The sequence below is a fragment of the Populus trichocarpa genome, chromosome 19 (assembly GCF_000002775.5).
Source record: "Populus trichocarpa isolate Nisqually-1 chromosome 19, P.trichocarpa_v4.1, whole genome shotgun sequence".
NCBI classification, from domain to species: Eukaryota; Viridiplantae; Streptophyta; class Magnoliopsida; order Malpighiales; family Salicaceae; genus Populus; species Populus trichocarpa.
In genome coordinates this window covers 4,810,533-4,825,959 of record NC_037303.2, presented here as the reverse complement: position 1 = coordinate 4,825,959, position 15,427 = coordinate 4,810,533, and the positions used below count along the sequence as shown (strand labels likewise).

Here is a 15,427-nt window from a genome sequence, read left to right as displayed (position 1 = left end):
ATGGCGTCGACTGAGACTCCTAATGATCGAGGGGAAAAAGAATATTAAGGAAATTTAGAATCGTCACCTAGTAATTAAAGGAAACTAGGGAACCTAAAATATATACTGGTTCCTGAGATTCAGGCAAAGGGTTAATTATGTTTAAGAGAAGAACGACATCACCCTTACTATATCATTTCTTACAAAATGTTACCATTACTATGTGTTTTCTTGTAAATTTATCTTTGTGATTGCCATTAATTATCCTAATTGCTTTTAGTTTTAGTTCTTAAATTTTCAATCATTTTGTGAAAAGTTTGACATCGGTCCCTAAAAAAAAGAGACTCATCGATTAGGTCATGTATGAAAAAGTTTGATGCTCGGTCCATAAGACTAAGAGACTCATCAATTTAATTATTCACTTAAATTTTGATATCGGTCTCTACTATCATTTGATATCGGTCTCTACTATAAGTGAAAATTTTATTATTGATGCTTTTAAAAATAAAATTTGTCAAAACAAATGTCATTCTTGAAAAAAAATTGATATCAATTATTAAAAAAAAAAGACTTGTAAAAAAAGCCAAATTAAAGTTTTAATCTTCTAATTTCTGACTTTGGATTTCTTAAATCCCACGAACAAAAACCCAAAAAAAAAAAAATCAATTTTGGGATTGCTACTGTCAGTTTATTTCTGAAATTTCATGGAAAACAAAATCCCCCCTAATGACTAATCATGATTTCACCTAAAAAACATAACTCTAGAAAGCAACCCAAAAAAATATTATTATTTTTAGAAACAAAGCGTGAATGTTATCCCCTTTTTATAGCTTTTTTTCTCTTCTCATGTTCCACCTTTTCTCTGTTTTTGCTTTGGCCACCATTTTTGCTATCAATCTTTCATGATTTCAGTATTTGAAGGAGAGGATTTTGTCTCAAATATTTCTCCATAATAGTTTTCAGTTTCTTGATTTTGATCTTTGAAGGATGCATAAATCTAGACTGAAAACTATTTAAATGTTCGCCACCAACCTCTCTTTGCTTGATTTGTGAGGCGAAAATCAAGAGTTGGGTTTTTTACAGAGATGAAAGGGTTATATTTAAAGTGCTTAAAAGACTAGTTGAGAGTATGTTTTTTGTTTGAATTCTAGGTGAATTTAAGGAATTAAAGCTTGATTCTTTGCATCATAATTGCGACTAACATACTAGAGAATGCATTTTTTCCTTTCCATGGGATCAAATGAATCAGTTAGGATCTAAAATTATGGCAAAATATTAGTGGAAGATCAGCTTTTTATGTACGTGTTTTCAAGCTCGGGAATTCTGGAAAATTAAGGCCAATACGACGTCATTTCCTTTGAATATTCAATCTTTGTTCTTCCACTCTCCAGGCAAAATTCACCATCTCACTTAATGTGAAACAACGTCATTTTGCTTTGATTTTTCTTTAATTGGAATTATACCAAACTTCAAACTTGTCCCTCCATTTTAGCGTCTTTTACTCTTCGGTCCTTGGACTTTCAATTCTCTTATTTTGATTGATTTTCACCTATGTCTCCTAATTTCTTTCAATTTTTCCCTTGTCCGAATTACAATATATCCCTTGCTTTCTTCATTTCTTTCATTTCAGTCATTGTTTCTTCAATTCTTTATTTTTAGGCTGATTTGACTCCCAATTTCAATTTTCTTCTTCAATTAAATACTTAATTAATTTCTAACATTGTTATTTGTTTCAAAATAATCTTTAAACTTCTAATTTCTTTCAATCTTAGAAACCCTTTTCTCAAGTTCTTCTTCAAATCAAACCTTGATCACAGCCCAAAAATTCTCAAACTCAATTGTATAACAACTTGTTTTTCATCTACAATTGATTTAAACATCCTCATGAACTGGTACATAAATTTAACATGGCCATTTATTACACCGGCATGGAAGCATATTTCAAGACACTCACGTCTGTATTATGAGTCGGAAGCACCAAAATATAATAGATTGGTATGCATTATATATAAAAGTCTATTAATTTCTAATTTTTATGTGAATTGAGAAATAAAAGTGAGCATTGAGTTTGTTTGTTAAATTTTGGCCAAGAGTAAAAATGCTGGAAAAATAACATTGCCATTAAAATTTTAAGGATGTTATATTGATATTGTTGCAGCTTTTAAATTTTAATGGTTGCGACAATGTTAATACCACAACTTCTAAAATTAAAATTGAAAGTTGCGAACCATCTAGGTGGTGGCCCAGTGGTAAGAGTTTAGGACCAAGAGGTTTGCTCCCTCTGTGGTCTCAGGTTCGAGCCCTGTGGTTGCTCATATGATGGCCACTGGAGGCTTACATGGTCGTTAACTTCAGGGCCCGTGGGATTAGTCGAGGTGCGCGCAAACTAGCCCGGACACCCACGTTAAACTAAAAAAATAAAATTGAAAGTTGCGATATTGAAATCCCAATGAGTAAATTAATTGGTCAAGTTTTGGATTTACTCCCTAGTAGTCATGAGTTTGAGTCCCTTCAAGGCCACTAGAGACTTACATGATCGTTAACTTCAGAACTCATGAGATTAGTCGAGTTAACCCAGGCATCTATGCTAATAAACAAAAATTACGATATTGATGCTGGCATGGCTAATAAAATATTTTTTAATCAAACCAATAACAGTATTACACTATATAAACTATGCTATAAACTATGCTATTTCTCTAAATAATTTATCTACTTTTCTATTTACCCCCGGGAAGTTTAAGAGTTTGTGAAACAAATCATGCATCTATGATGCAAAAGAACAGCTTGGGACCACGAGAAGTCGTATGATGTGACACTAGGGTTAGTATAGGAATCAAAGTTATGCATCAAAAAATAAACATAGAATCTTCTTTTTTTTTTGTCCTTTTCTTTTTCCTTCTCTTTTTTATCCTTTATTATATGAATTTCTTTCTCCTCTCTCAATACAAACTAAAGAAAGAACTTTAAGATATTTCCCAAGAAGATCCCATTATCTGCGGCTTCAAAACAATTACAAATCCAAGACGTGTAGGAGGAAGAGGAGAAGAACAAGATCGCCTATCATTCAAAAAGCACCACTATCATCATCAACAACTACCACCCTTTCTTGTTCACCATCAAAGGCATGGCCTTAACGAGACCAAGATCAATATTTATACGGAAGATTACAACCAACAACAGAAGAAAGGGAAGGAGGAGGGAGAAGAACAGTGGTGGTTGCAGCGGGGGTGGAGTGAAAAAGAAGGAAATAGGAGGGTGGAGAAAAGAAAGGAGAAAGAAAGCTAAGGAAAAAAGAAATGAAAAGAAATTTATGTTTTTCCCCCATTAAAATGGATGGAAATATACTATAAAAATCCAATTTTGAAATTCAAAATTGGAAGGACAAACGAAATGACATAAAGTTCAACAAAGATTAAACTAGTTTAGCTTCGAAAACACTATATATTAATAAATACGAAAATGTTTGAGATCTCAAATAAATGCTAATATATTCTTAAACATTGAAATCTGTCGAGGGGAATAGAGGGAGGGCGAAGGGTGGACTTCAATGCCAGGCACTCAACAAAAACTAGCTATTATCTAGTCTAGCTAGTTGTTTCTGCATATCAGAACTTTTGCTGTTTCGGCAGCTGAGGTTAGGGAGGCAGCTTCTTTCGTCTAATGGATTTCTCAATTTATTAGTTAAGAAGCTCAATCCTTTTTCTTCAGCAAAGAAACTGTTCCCTCTCCTGTTCAAAATACAATGCATTGCAAACACACAACAAACCAAAAGAGAAGGAAGAAGAAGAAGAATAAAAGTGTCGAACAACTATAAATGGACATTCTTTACAAACTTACACAAGATCTTTTCTATTCTGACCCTCTACAATGTTACCTCTTAGAAAACATGATAAATGTCAACAGTTCAGAGAGGAACAAACCAAAAGCCAGATGATTGTATAGTTCACAGATATGATGTTTGTATTTGTCTGTGATGTGTTCCAGAAACATCGTATACAGTCACATCATTTACACATGAGGATCCACTTTCTGACATCGTGCAGAATCCTACACCGACACAACAAAAGAACATCTCAGAAGAATGGTACACCCCACTAGGAAGATGACTTCCAAGATGAATTCATAGCATGTGGTAATCCCAAGGTTTTATGCAAGGTACAGGATGATACAATGTAATGACTAGAGTGAATGATTCAGTACTGGGAATGCTTTGATTCTGGAATAAATCAGGACTGTGATGCGCAATAGAAGCAGTATAAGAACAAAAATGGTGATGATGGTAGTGATGGACATATAAAAAAATCAAATCCTCCAAAAACTTCATCAACATGGAATTCTAGAAAGTAAAATGAAATTTGTGCAAATACTTTCAGATTTACAGGACATAAATCAAGCTCAATATTATTTAATATGAAATTTAAAATGAAGATTAAAAAATTCGAGTATGCCAAAAAAAACCTCTTGTTGATTCCCTCAATAAACCGTAGTTGTTAGGATATGCAATGCAAGCTCATAACATGTTTACAAGATTGTATTTTAATTAAAAGTCACATTGAAAACAAGACGAGCTTTCCATGCTCAAGAGTGATAAATTTTCTTTCATTGCCGGATAATAAGATTAAACAAACCTCTTCCTATCTGTTCAGCATGGTATCAGTTAATTTGAGACTTCGCAGCTTGAAGCATTTCTACCACCAGAGTCTTCACATCCCTACAGAATACAACAAAACAAACTTATCAGAATTCAAAATAAATTAACGCAGTCAGACAGGAAGTATAGGTACTAATACATCTGTGATTTACAATATGAAAATGGTGCATGTTTGAAAGATTCCGTCATCCAGGAGGCCTGCAAAACCAGGGCAGAACATATAGACCTGCATAATTTTATTGCAAAAGGATTTCAACAGAGGCAGGAGATGATGTCCCTTCAGATTCCCTGGCAACAGGGCATCAAAGCCAGTAAAAAAATTTATGAAGCAAAAGATCAGTTTTCCAGTAGGCAGGGGTGGGTTTAATAACAATGCCTAGGAAGTCAGGAAGAACAAATGACCATAAATATGTCAATCAAATCCTCAAATTAGCTTGGCCAATATCTACACAAGACACCCCACATACCTTTTCATGAATATTAAAAAAAAAAAAAAAAAAAAACAAGAAGAAGAATGGAAGAAGCAGAAGAAGCAAATGTTGAAAAGTCAACCCCACCAACCAAGAAAAGGACATAATATAGAACTCTTACTTTCTATCTTCTGCACGTCTAGGGAAAGGAATTCGAAGCTTGTAAGTTTTTCCTTGATATGCAGCCTGCAAAAGAGATCAAAACATTTTGAGAGTTAAGAAGAGAAAGAGTCAGCCAAAAAGTTTTGAGTTCTAGGTAAAACAGTTCTCAAGAAAGTAAACCTCATAAAGAAAATGCAATTTTTTAATGCATGTAGAGGCCTTTACATGGTCACTCAATAGCAATACCTTAACATTGAATCCAAGACTGTCCATATCCAGCATATAAGCAGAGTCCACCTGATAAAATATAAGAAATCAGCCTAGATATCTTACTTGCTGTGTTTGCTCAATTTTGAAGGGAAAGGAAAAACAGAAGGGACTACAGAGAAACAGAGAGACTAGATAAAAGAATCTTTCATGAAGTTCCTTTTCTTTTGTTCATCAAATAACAAAAAAGAAAGAAAACCAAAAGAGAAGCATGATCATACTTTTAACCATGAGTCTAGATGCCATACTAAAACATGCATAAAAGAGATATCCTCGATGCAATGGAAAGGAAGAGTTATACTTTTTTCCCTCTTTAATTTTGGCCCAAACAGAGAAAACGCAAGGGAAACAAAAAATCATGCATATACAGCATATCATATACAGTGAAGGAAAGAGTTTGCAATTGCCTTCCCTCCCTTTCCTCAGTAGCTAAAGTGTCACCAAGCTTATCAAACTCATTCTTCCTCACAAACGCATAAATTAGTTTATTGACCCCTTGTGACCAGCTAATTTCAAAGCCACAAAACTAGATTTGTTGACCTCGAAATAAATTAACCGCCGTGTTCTGGCTTATAATTAATGACCTGTCCTGTTTCTTATATGAAATAGACATATATAAGATGATATTTATGGTATTGAAAATTACCAGAATTGATGTCGAGTGTTGCACTATGAGTCTTGTATCTTCAGCATGATCTCTGTTCATATGAGACTGACAAAGCCATATGATTTCATTTAGAAAAGAAAGAAACAGAAATAATAAACAGGGCATATGTCATATATTTACGGCATCTAATTTATAAGCAATATACCGCAACAGGTTTGGCAAACTGAGCAATTAGATCAACTTTAGCAGTCTGGTACTCTTCTTTGCTGAATTCTGTCATTATTAACAATTGTAAGTAAAAAAATGAAATAAATTGAAGTGGAAAAAATAACAACGCTATAAACAAATTTCTAAGTGGCAATAAAGCATGGTAAGCCAGAAATAGTATACAACAGTAAAACAGCAAACCCATTGATGAGCTATCGACCATGACTTTTTGATTATCGAAACCCACTCCCAATGACTTGAAACGAATTATAGACAATGATGTGTTTTAGAAAAACAAAACCAGCAGGATAGTATACACACCGCCGGATCCAAGCAAAGCAGTTGCAACTCCCGAAACATATCGCGCAACTTTTGGTTCAATGCGCATAAATTGGAAATCACCAAAGTCAACCTTGATAGTGGAAGAGATAATTAAGTCTCTACCTTGATAAATAGCAATAAAAATACATTTGAGGAAAAAAAGAAGCATGATAGAAAATGAGAGGAAACAAGTTACCCAGAATGAATCAGGATGCTTTGCAAGATATGCTGTTCGAACTGCAGTTATATCTTTCTCAGAAACCTAAACAATTGAACAAAAAAAAGTTCAAAACTCATATCGCCCCAAAACAATTATGATGCAGTGAAGGTACAATATCTGCTAAAGTAAAAATTAATAAGCAGAAACATTTAGGAAATTATCACAAGGAAAAAGAGAAAACACTTACAGGAATGGCATCACCGTGCAGGGTGATTACTAAATCTGTCCTGTCTTCAGGATCTTTGGCAACAAGCAATGAGCATTTAGGATTGGCTAATAGGTCCTGCAGAAAGCAGCAATTTTTCAAACATATAGGACACAAGGACCTCCAAAAGAACCACAGATAGGTTAAAGAACAGAATTCAGCAAGGAGAATTCAGCTTAGTCTGGTGGCTCCATGGCACACATAGATGCACATGCAGAAGACTGTTACAATAAATATTTAGATTTGAACAGTATGAGATCAATCAATCTTGCTGATCAGACTTTTATTTCTCAAAATCATTATGTAAAATTCAAGTTTGAGCTAACAGTTACCAAAAGGCTTCACAGATTTTTAAGCGTACAAGAACACAAAAAATGATAGATATATAAGTTCACAATCTAAGAGAATCACACCTGTCATTTTTCACAGCAGTATATCTCTAAAATCTAAATTTATTTTATCACCAATCCAATCACCATTCACATTTTTTCTTTTTCTCATCAATGAATAAATCTCTTTACCTGTATGACTCATCACAATTGGATTTGTTCTTTATTTTATAATCACATGAAGTGTTTTCATAATTAAAGCATATTTGAACAAGATATACAGTGAATGGATTATACCTTTGTATGAACTGCCAAGCTGCTGACTGCTAATATTGGAGATCCATCAGCATCACATGCAAAATCAACCATTGACCCTGATGGATAACCCTCATGCTTCTGTCATATCAAGGAAATTTCAGCAAGTCCATGAACATACGAGAAAGTAGTCTAAGCAATGAATTGACACTTAAATGTAAACCAACTGCTTTGTTTTGCAAGCCAATGATTTAAAAAATCAGTACCTAATCAACTCATTGTTTGATAATAATTTACCTTGGATTCACCATATAGTTTATAACAGCAGCCTTAAATTCAGAGAACTTTATGCAAGTAGCAGATTAACCTTTATTCTGTGATTTATGAACAGGGTTACAAGGGAAGCAGCCATATTACAGTGTCCATTCTTAATTCACCAGTTTAAGCAACAGAAAACAACAACTAGTTATCCTTTTATATCATAGCAACTAGTTAAAGGTTGGACAAAAAAAAGTCTCTGATAAACAAATTGAAGGAAAAAATCAAATGAGTAAGGGCAGCTATTTTATTTAATTGTTCTCCTAAATCCACAAGCAAAAAACGTTTGATGAGCACTATCCACACTTCAAGGGGTGCTCAGCAGGATGCATACTAACATTATTGAATTCAGCTTAACCAAATCCAGTCTCAGATAGTTGCAGTAAGCTACATTCTTTTTTTCCTCCATTCTTCTTTTTTGTTTACGACAAAAATATTTATGAGCTATCATGATACTCGATTCTTTGTTTTTACTGCTTCATTCTACCTTATTTTCTGTTCCACTTTTCTCCTAATTTGATCGTACTACTTGAATCCAATCACTTTTTTAAAACTGATGTATTTGCATGTCTACATTGTAAGATGTCAAACTAAATTAAAACACACTTTCTCAACTTATTATTAATCGGTATCACCTCCACCTTTCCTCTGAATGCACTCATTCTTTTCTAATCCTTTTATTATTATTATCATGATTTGTACCATGATAAGGTTGTGACAAGGTTTGCACCAACTACAAACCTACCACAAGCCTCCCTTTTGTCCTACTGTTGGATTGGTAATATCAAATTAGACCACCAACATTCATTCCAATACAAGCAGATTTAAGATGCATATATAACAGACAAATCAAACACAAAAATGAAAGGATTCCCTCAGAGGACTATGAACTCTCACCCTTCCATGAGAAATGTTAAATATAAAGCCGTACTATGCTGATAACAACAACCATAAATTATAGTACACTAGCATCACGAACAAGTGAACAACACCCTTCAGTTGTGCCCACTTCAAGGATCAAGAATTTAATTCCATTTTTTCTCATATAATTAACAAGTTCCAATATTTAACTATTGCATGAACAACAAACCTGAGAAAAAGTTGAAAGCATGCCACGCGTGCTCTGATTAAGCAAAGTTCTAATTTCTTCAACCGGGGGAAGCCGAGCTGCATTTTCCTATAATAACACAAACACGAAACCAATCAGTAAGATTCAAAAACTATCTGTGATTCTGCTCACATACGATCATAACCACTAATACTGATATTGTTATCAACATCGAAGAATTTACACGTCAACCCACAAACACACACAACACAGATATAAAAGAAAGCTACCTGGTGAGTTCGGATCAACTGGAAGACATCGGCATCAGTGTTAACATCCCCAGTTGACACAGCCTGATCAAATAGCAACAAAACAACTTATTAATTAAGAACCCATTAATCAAAAACTGTTAAAAATCAACTTTCTAATATGTATGGCTTTTAAATCTTGCACTAACAAGTATAAAATCCCTTAGAAAATTAAACCCATTAAGGAATGAACAAAAAGGAATGATTTTTACTATCAAAAAGAAAAAAGTGAAAGTATTTCATTTCACCTGATTGGAAGACTGGGTTGGAGAAGCCATGGAAAGAAAGCGAGGTCGACGACGACAACGACTGAGAGTCGGAGAGAAAGAGGAGTGGCAAAATGGTAATAAAAGAGAAGAAGATAACCTTGTTAAATTGACATTTAAAAAGGGCGAAAACAGAGGGGGCGAGTAGGCAATTGCCATGGTCTTCATTGCCGCGCACTGCAAGCACCCAACAACCACAGGCACTTTATTATATTCTTAATAATAAATTCAATTAATCACTCCGAGTATATTTTATTTTATTTTTGGAGGGGGGTTATGGCTTGAAAATGGAAGAGGATGAGGAAAATAGATGAGCTCAAGCTACGCTTTCAGCTGCTTAAGAGGCATGGAGTGATGGAACTAGATTTTTCAATTTCATGGCCAATGTTAAATTGAAGGAAGGAGGGATGAAAATGAAAATAGGACAGGTCCATTGGATTATATAAGTAGATTATAAAATCTTAAGGGGCCATTGTGGTATTTTCTGATATCAATGCACTCCAAACACTTTGACATCAGTTTTCTATTTGACTAGATAGTTCACCCATTAGGTTGTTGTATATCATGTTAAATTTTTTTTAATATAAAAAAGATATTTAGATAATAATAATTTGAGTTATTCTAGATTAACTTGACTAACATAATATCTAGGATATAAAATCAAGACAACTTTTTTAAAAAAAATTGAAAGAAAATAAAAAACCTAATATCAATGAATGAAACTGAAAAAAAAATTTTAAAAAAAAAACATTGAAGAAACAAATCGAAGTAAATATGGGTTAACTTGATTAACCCGTCACCCATGATATAAGATCAAGATAAAAAAAAATTCTAAAAAAAAACGTGGCAAAAAAGACCGAAGTTAAATAAAAAAATATTGAAAAAAACTATGGGCTAACTTGATTAACATGCACTCAAGATAACTCGACACAAAGAAAAATAGAGAAATTACAAACCTCAAGAGTCAATAATTTAATGTCAAATGATGAAACTGGAAAAATAAAATCAATTTCATAAAAAAATCGAGAAAAAAAAATCTTAGTCAATTCAGATTAACTTGACTAACTCGTTAGCCGGGATATGAGATTAAGATAAACATACAAAAAGATAAGTAGAACAAATAATGAAGCCCGAGGTCTAATTACCCAATGTCAAGTGATAAAATTAAAAAAAAATAATTTTTTATAAAGGGCCTATAAAAACAAAAAGTAAATTGGGCTATTATTTTAAACTAGTGTAGGTTATGAGACCATGAGTACTTTATAGAAAGGTAGACACAAAAAAAAATCACTAAGTAAAACTTTCAATCGTAAATTTTTTTTAAATGCAACAAATAGTATTCAAAATAATAAGGATCAAATCTAATATAAAAATTAAATGAAAAAATAATTACAGACTAAATTGAAAAATAAATTAAATTAATAAAATAATAAAAAATAGCAATTAAAAAAATAAGGACCAAAACTAGATTAAAAAAATTAAGTTAAATAAAATGTAAGGGACAAAATAAAAAAATCAAGAAAGGATAAGAAAATAGAAATCAAAATAATGAGGATCAAAATTGGATAAAAAAATAAATGAAATAAAATGACAATGGATAAAATTGAGAAACAAAATCAATAAAAAGGTAAAACACAGAGAAAAAACAATTAAAAGAATACGGATGAGATTAGATAAAAAAAATTAAATGAAATAAAATGCCTAGGGACGAAACTAAAAAAAAAAAAAACTTCAAAAAACATTAAAGCAAAACAAATAGTAATAAAAAAAATAAAAGCTAAAACTAGTAGAAATATAAAAAGGACTTAATCATTTTTTAAAGGGCCGGCAAGAATTTTTAGGTTATAAAAAAGAAAAAAAAAAGATATTGCATATCCACCACGGGCGTACACCACACTAACATGAAGAGGATGATGCACCGCTTCAAACACCAACACATATGCTTGATTTTGATAACTAATCGATCCAACATATGCCTCCTGAATGGTGCAGAATCATCACGAGTTGATATTTGCATTACACGTGTCAATAGTTTTTTAATAATATTTAATCTCTTAAAATTACTAAACAACCCTTAGGTCAACCATTTATTTTTTAAAATTATTCCATTAAATACCATTTAGTTTTAAAATTTGTTTTTGAATAAGATTATGACAATTTTTTATGATATTAGCAGACACTTTTTTATATAGTTATTCATGATTTTTTAATTTTTTTTAAAGTTTGATCAAAATTATATTTGAGATATTATTTTATTAGATATCAATTAATTAAATATTGATTTTTCAAATGAGATTCTTGCCTTTTTGTGTTAATTATTTTATGTGAATTTTCATGAAGTTTTTTTTTTTCCATCATGAAAATAAAGTTCAAGTTATTATAGTTGCTACAAATAATGTTTTTTGAATTTCTTATTAAGCGGATTATGGCTCTTATAAAAAAAAAATTAGGTAAAAAAACAAGAAATATTGCGTGAATAATAAAGATACTTTTTAAAAACGAAACATATTTTTAGTTCTTGATTTTATTTATTGTTTTGTTCGCGAATGCTTTTTTATAATCATATAATTAGTTAAAAAAATTGATTTCAAATTGTTTTTTTTTTTAATATAGTGCATGTATAGTATATCATTCTTTTCTTTTCTAATACATTCGTGTAAGAAATATCAAAATATATGTTTTTCATTATTTTACTAAAATTGCCATTTATGGTTTTGATAAGTTTTTTTTTAAATGATTATTTTGGAAAAAAATTACAAAGAAAAAGGAAGGCATTAATGAGATAACGAGATTTTAATTGAAAGGAAAACTTTTTTGAAAAAAAATATTAATAAAAAAAAGAATTATACTAGAATTTTTTTTTCAATGGAGTTAGGATTATTAATTTTCTTGCAAGAAATATTTTTATTTCAATCTAATTAAATGAAAATTAAACATCTTTATTGCATTATATTTTCTATTTACAATTAAATGTTTTGGTAAAAAAACACATTATCATGAGATCATGAATTTAAATACTCAATCAAAATGTTTAATAAAAAGATGCTTAATTCTATACAACATATTTATGAGAATCTAAAGTATTTTAATAACATAAAATGTAAATATTAATTTTTTTTAATCTCATTTAATCTAAACCATTAAAATATAAATTGGTGATGATCAGGTCAAAAAAGGAACAACAAAACAAAAGAGGATACAAATCCACAAACAGAGAAGGTAATATCTGCAGGTTTCCTTTTGAATTAAAATCCTTGATTTCATAGTCTAATAAGAGAAGTCATTCATGGCAAAAATATGTGAGAATTCGGGAAAGGTTTTAATGGCGAAATTATCTAGCAAAAACAAAGATATTGAATGGAGTTTTCTTGCATCTATATAAACCCAACTTGCTTCTGTAAACCACAGACACCATCGATCGAAGACAAAAGGATTTGGTTTTTAGTTTGATGCGGATATTTACGAGCATTTTGCACGAGGTCGTTGTCCATGGCATTTCAGACAGACATTACCGCCACAGGGTGGCTGTTCACGAGGTAAAGAATTTCACTTCCTGTCTTTGAATCAAGAAATCACCACCATGTCATGTGTTTATGTAAATTGTAACTCCCGTTGGATCATTGTGCCTCTCCTGCAAGGTCTCTGTTTCAGGATTCAATGGGGGTGGGTTCTTAGCTACTAACCTGTCTCTGTAAATTCTGCTGCTCACCTTCTTCTTCCTCCTTCTCAGGTCGGTGGAAAAGACCCTCTGCTTAGGATGCCCACGCATCATATGACCAAATACCGCCTTACACGAGGGAAGTGTCCTTCCACAGATTGAGCAAAGGGTGGAGTAATCAGATAAGACTTGGCAATACAATCTATCCCTCTCCTGTTTATTAAACAAAGACACAAGGACCGGCTTCATTTCACGGCAACGGCACAATAATCCATCAATCATTATCTGAATCGGAATAAAGATCGGAGAGATTGGCAGGGCTGGGGTTCTAGCAGAGATAGGCCCGGAAAGAGAGAGCAAGAAGGCGGCCAAGGTGGATCAGATGCAGCAAGACTAGGTCGCTGCTCAGGCGTTCTGGATGGCACGCTATGTGTTGCCATTGGCACAGATTTGCTGATATGTTGGCTAGAGTCACCATCAGATTGCCATCTCTCTCTTCTTCTTCTTTGGTTTTTCTCTTGGTAGCCAATCTCTCCTTCTGCTACTGATACAATATTTAACAGGAGCTCAAATATGCTTACAAAGAATTATGGAATTTAAATAATTATCTGCAGCCTTCTATTACTGTCAACAGTTCCATTTTAAGGTTACATTGGATCATCTAGCATTAACAAAGGCCCTTCTCATAAAACAAAACTTAACACTTGTTATCGGGGAAGTGAAAGTTATTACACAAGCCCTTCGGTTTTTGGACAAACATATTATTTTTTATTTTAAAACACAATGAAATAATTAAATTGAAAGTAAAAAAATTAAAATAGATGTTAAGGGGAATTTTTATATTTTTCACAATGAATTTTTTTTATTATCATCATCTTAGTCCAGAAACAATTTGATATATATATATATATATATAAAACAAAGTATATAGTGAAATAATTAAAGTGATCTTAAAAGAAAAAAAAATTAAAACTAGTGTCAAATGTTTTATTTATTTATTATCAAGTTAGTTTACGGATAATTTGGCATTTGATTATATATAAAAATAATAAGAAAATAAAAAGATATAATCACATGTGATACACTCGTCGGAGTTCAAAAATACCATTTAATCGTGTCGTTGAAAATACTGCTGCGTTCTTTTTTTGTTGGTGCGACATGTGTCAACGTTGAAGGGATGATTTATTGCTGAAGTGACTTTTTTTTTCTTATTTTCTTTCTCTTTCATTGAAAATTACAGCTTAACTCTCTTTGTTATTGATATTTCAATTTTAATTCGTATTCTTTTGATTTTTTAATTTTTATTCTTGGCCTTTTTATATAAGTTTTATTTGCTTTCAATTTCATTTTTCAATCTCAATTTATCATATATTATTTTTTTTCAATTTGATTCTTGTTCTTTTGATTTTTTTGAGCCTTTTGCTGAATTAATTTTTCTTTTCAATTTCACATTTCAATAAAAAATTTGTTTGTCTGTTTTATTTTGATCCTTTTTTTTTATTTAAATTGATTTTTCTTTTTAATTTCACCCTTCAATCAAAAATAAAATTTATGTTGTATTTCAATTTTGATATTTATTTTCTGTTTTGATTACTTTAGTATGATTTAATTTCTTCTTTCAATCTCATTCTATAATATTTGATTGATTGATAATTGAGTTTCATAATTTTTCTAAATAGCTTTCGGTCTAATAACCGGGATCATGAATTTAAAAAGTTAATGTGGGTTAACGTTGTGTTTTTTATTTTTAAACAGACTTTGTGATTTTCATTGTTTTTTTTTATATTAGGTTATCCAAAAACTCATGACCTAGACTGTAAGTATGACAAGATAACCCAGGTTAGCTTAATTTTTATTACCGATGTAACATGTTTGTTGTACTAACTCAAGTTGACTTGAGTTAATTTTTTAGGTTTTTTTTACATAACTTTATCATTCCATATTTAATGAGTGGGGAATTGAGCTATATTATTTGTTTATTTTTGAAAAAAAATATTTTTTCCTAGATTATCATGATCACTCTTTTTTAATTTGATCAAATTTTTTTTGTTATTTATTTTTTATTATCTAGTTAAAATAAACTAATTTATTTAATTTAGTTAAGTTTATACCCAAGTCAAATTGTGTGAAACCTAATAAAAGTTCTCTAAAATCCTTCTTAGATTTTAATTTTAGTATTTTAGATTATTTTTTTTTCATTATCAAGCTTTGTG

The 15,427-nt window shown here is 31.4% G+C and overlaps 1 protein-coding gene across 3 annotated transcripts; it reads right to left on the bottom strand.

Moving 5' to 3' along the window:
- Positions 1-3,770: 3,770 nt before the first annotated feature.
- On the bottom strand, positions 3,771-9,930 carry LOC7491040 (uncharacterized). 3 transcript variants are annotated; one of them, XR_002979232.2, is made up of 14 exons: positions 9,539-9,930; positions 9,273-9,335; positions 9,025-9,111; positions 7,659-7,757; positions 7,015-7,110; positions 6,804-6,869; positions 6,608-6,698; positions 6,285-6,352; positions 6,119-6,184; positions 5,452-5,502; positions 5,225-5,289; positions 4,786-4,859; positions 4,611-4,693; positions 3,771-4,029 (listed from the first exon to the last, which is right to left on the bottom strand). XR_002979232.2 is itself a non-coding variant. In XM_024590917.2 (14 exons), the coding sequence occupies exons 1-13, from the start codon at positions 9,722-9,724 to the stop codon at positions 4,636-4,638; spliced, it is 1,083 nt and encodes a 360-aa protein (XP_024446685.1). In that variant the 5' UTR covers positions 9,725-9,930; the 3' UTR covers positions 3,771-4,029; positions 4,611-4,635. The 3 variants fall into 3 exon arrangements, 2 of the variants coding, with proteins under 2 accessions (XP_024446685.1, XP_002325420.3); XM_024590917.2 differs by having other exon boundaries at positions 4,773-4,859; XM_002325384.4 differs by lacking the exon at positions 4,786-4,859 and having other exon boundaries at positions 9,539-9,928.
- Between the last annotated feature and the right edge of the window lie 5,497 nt (positions 9,931-15,427).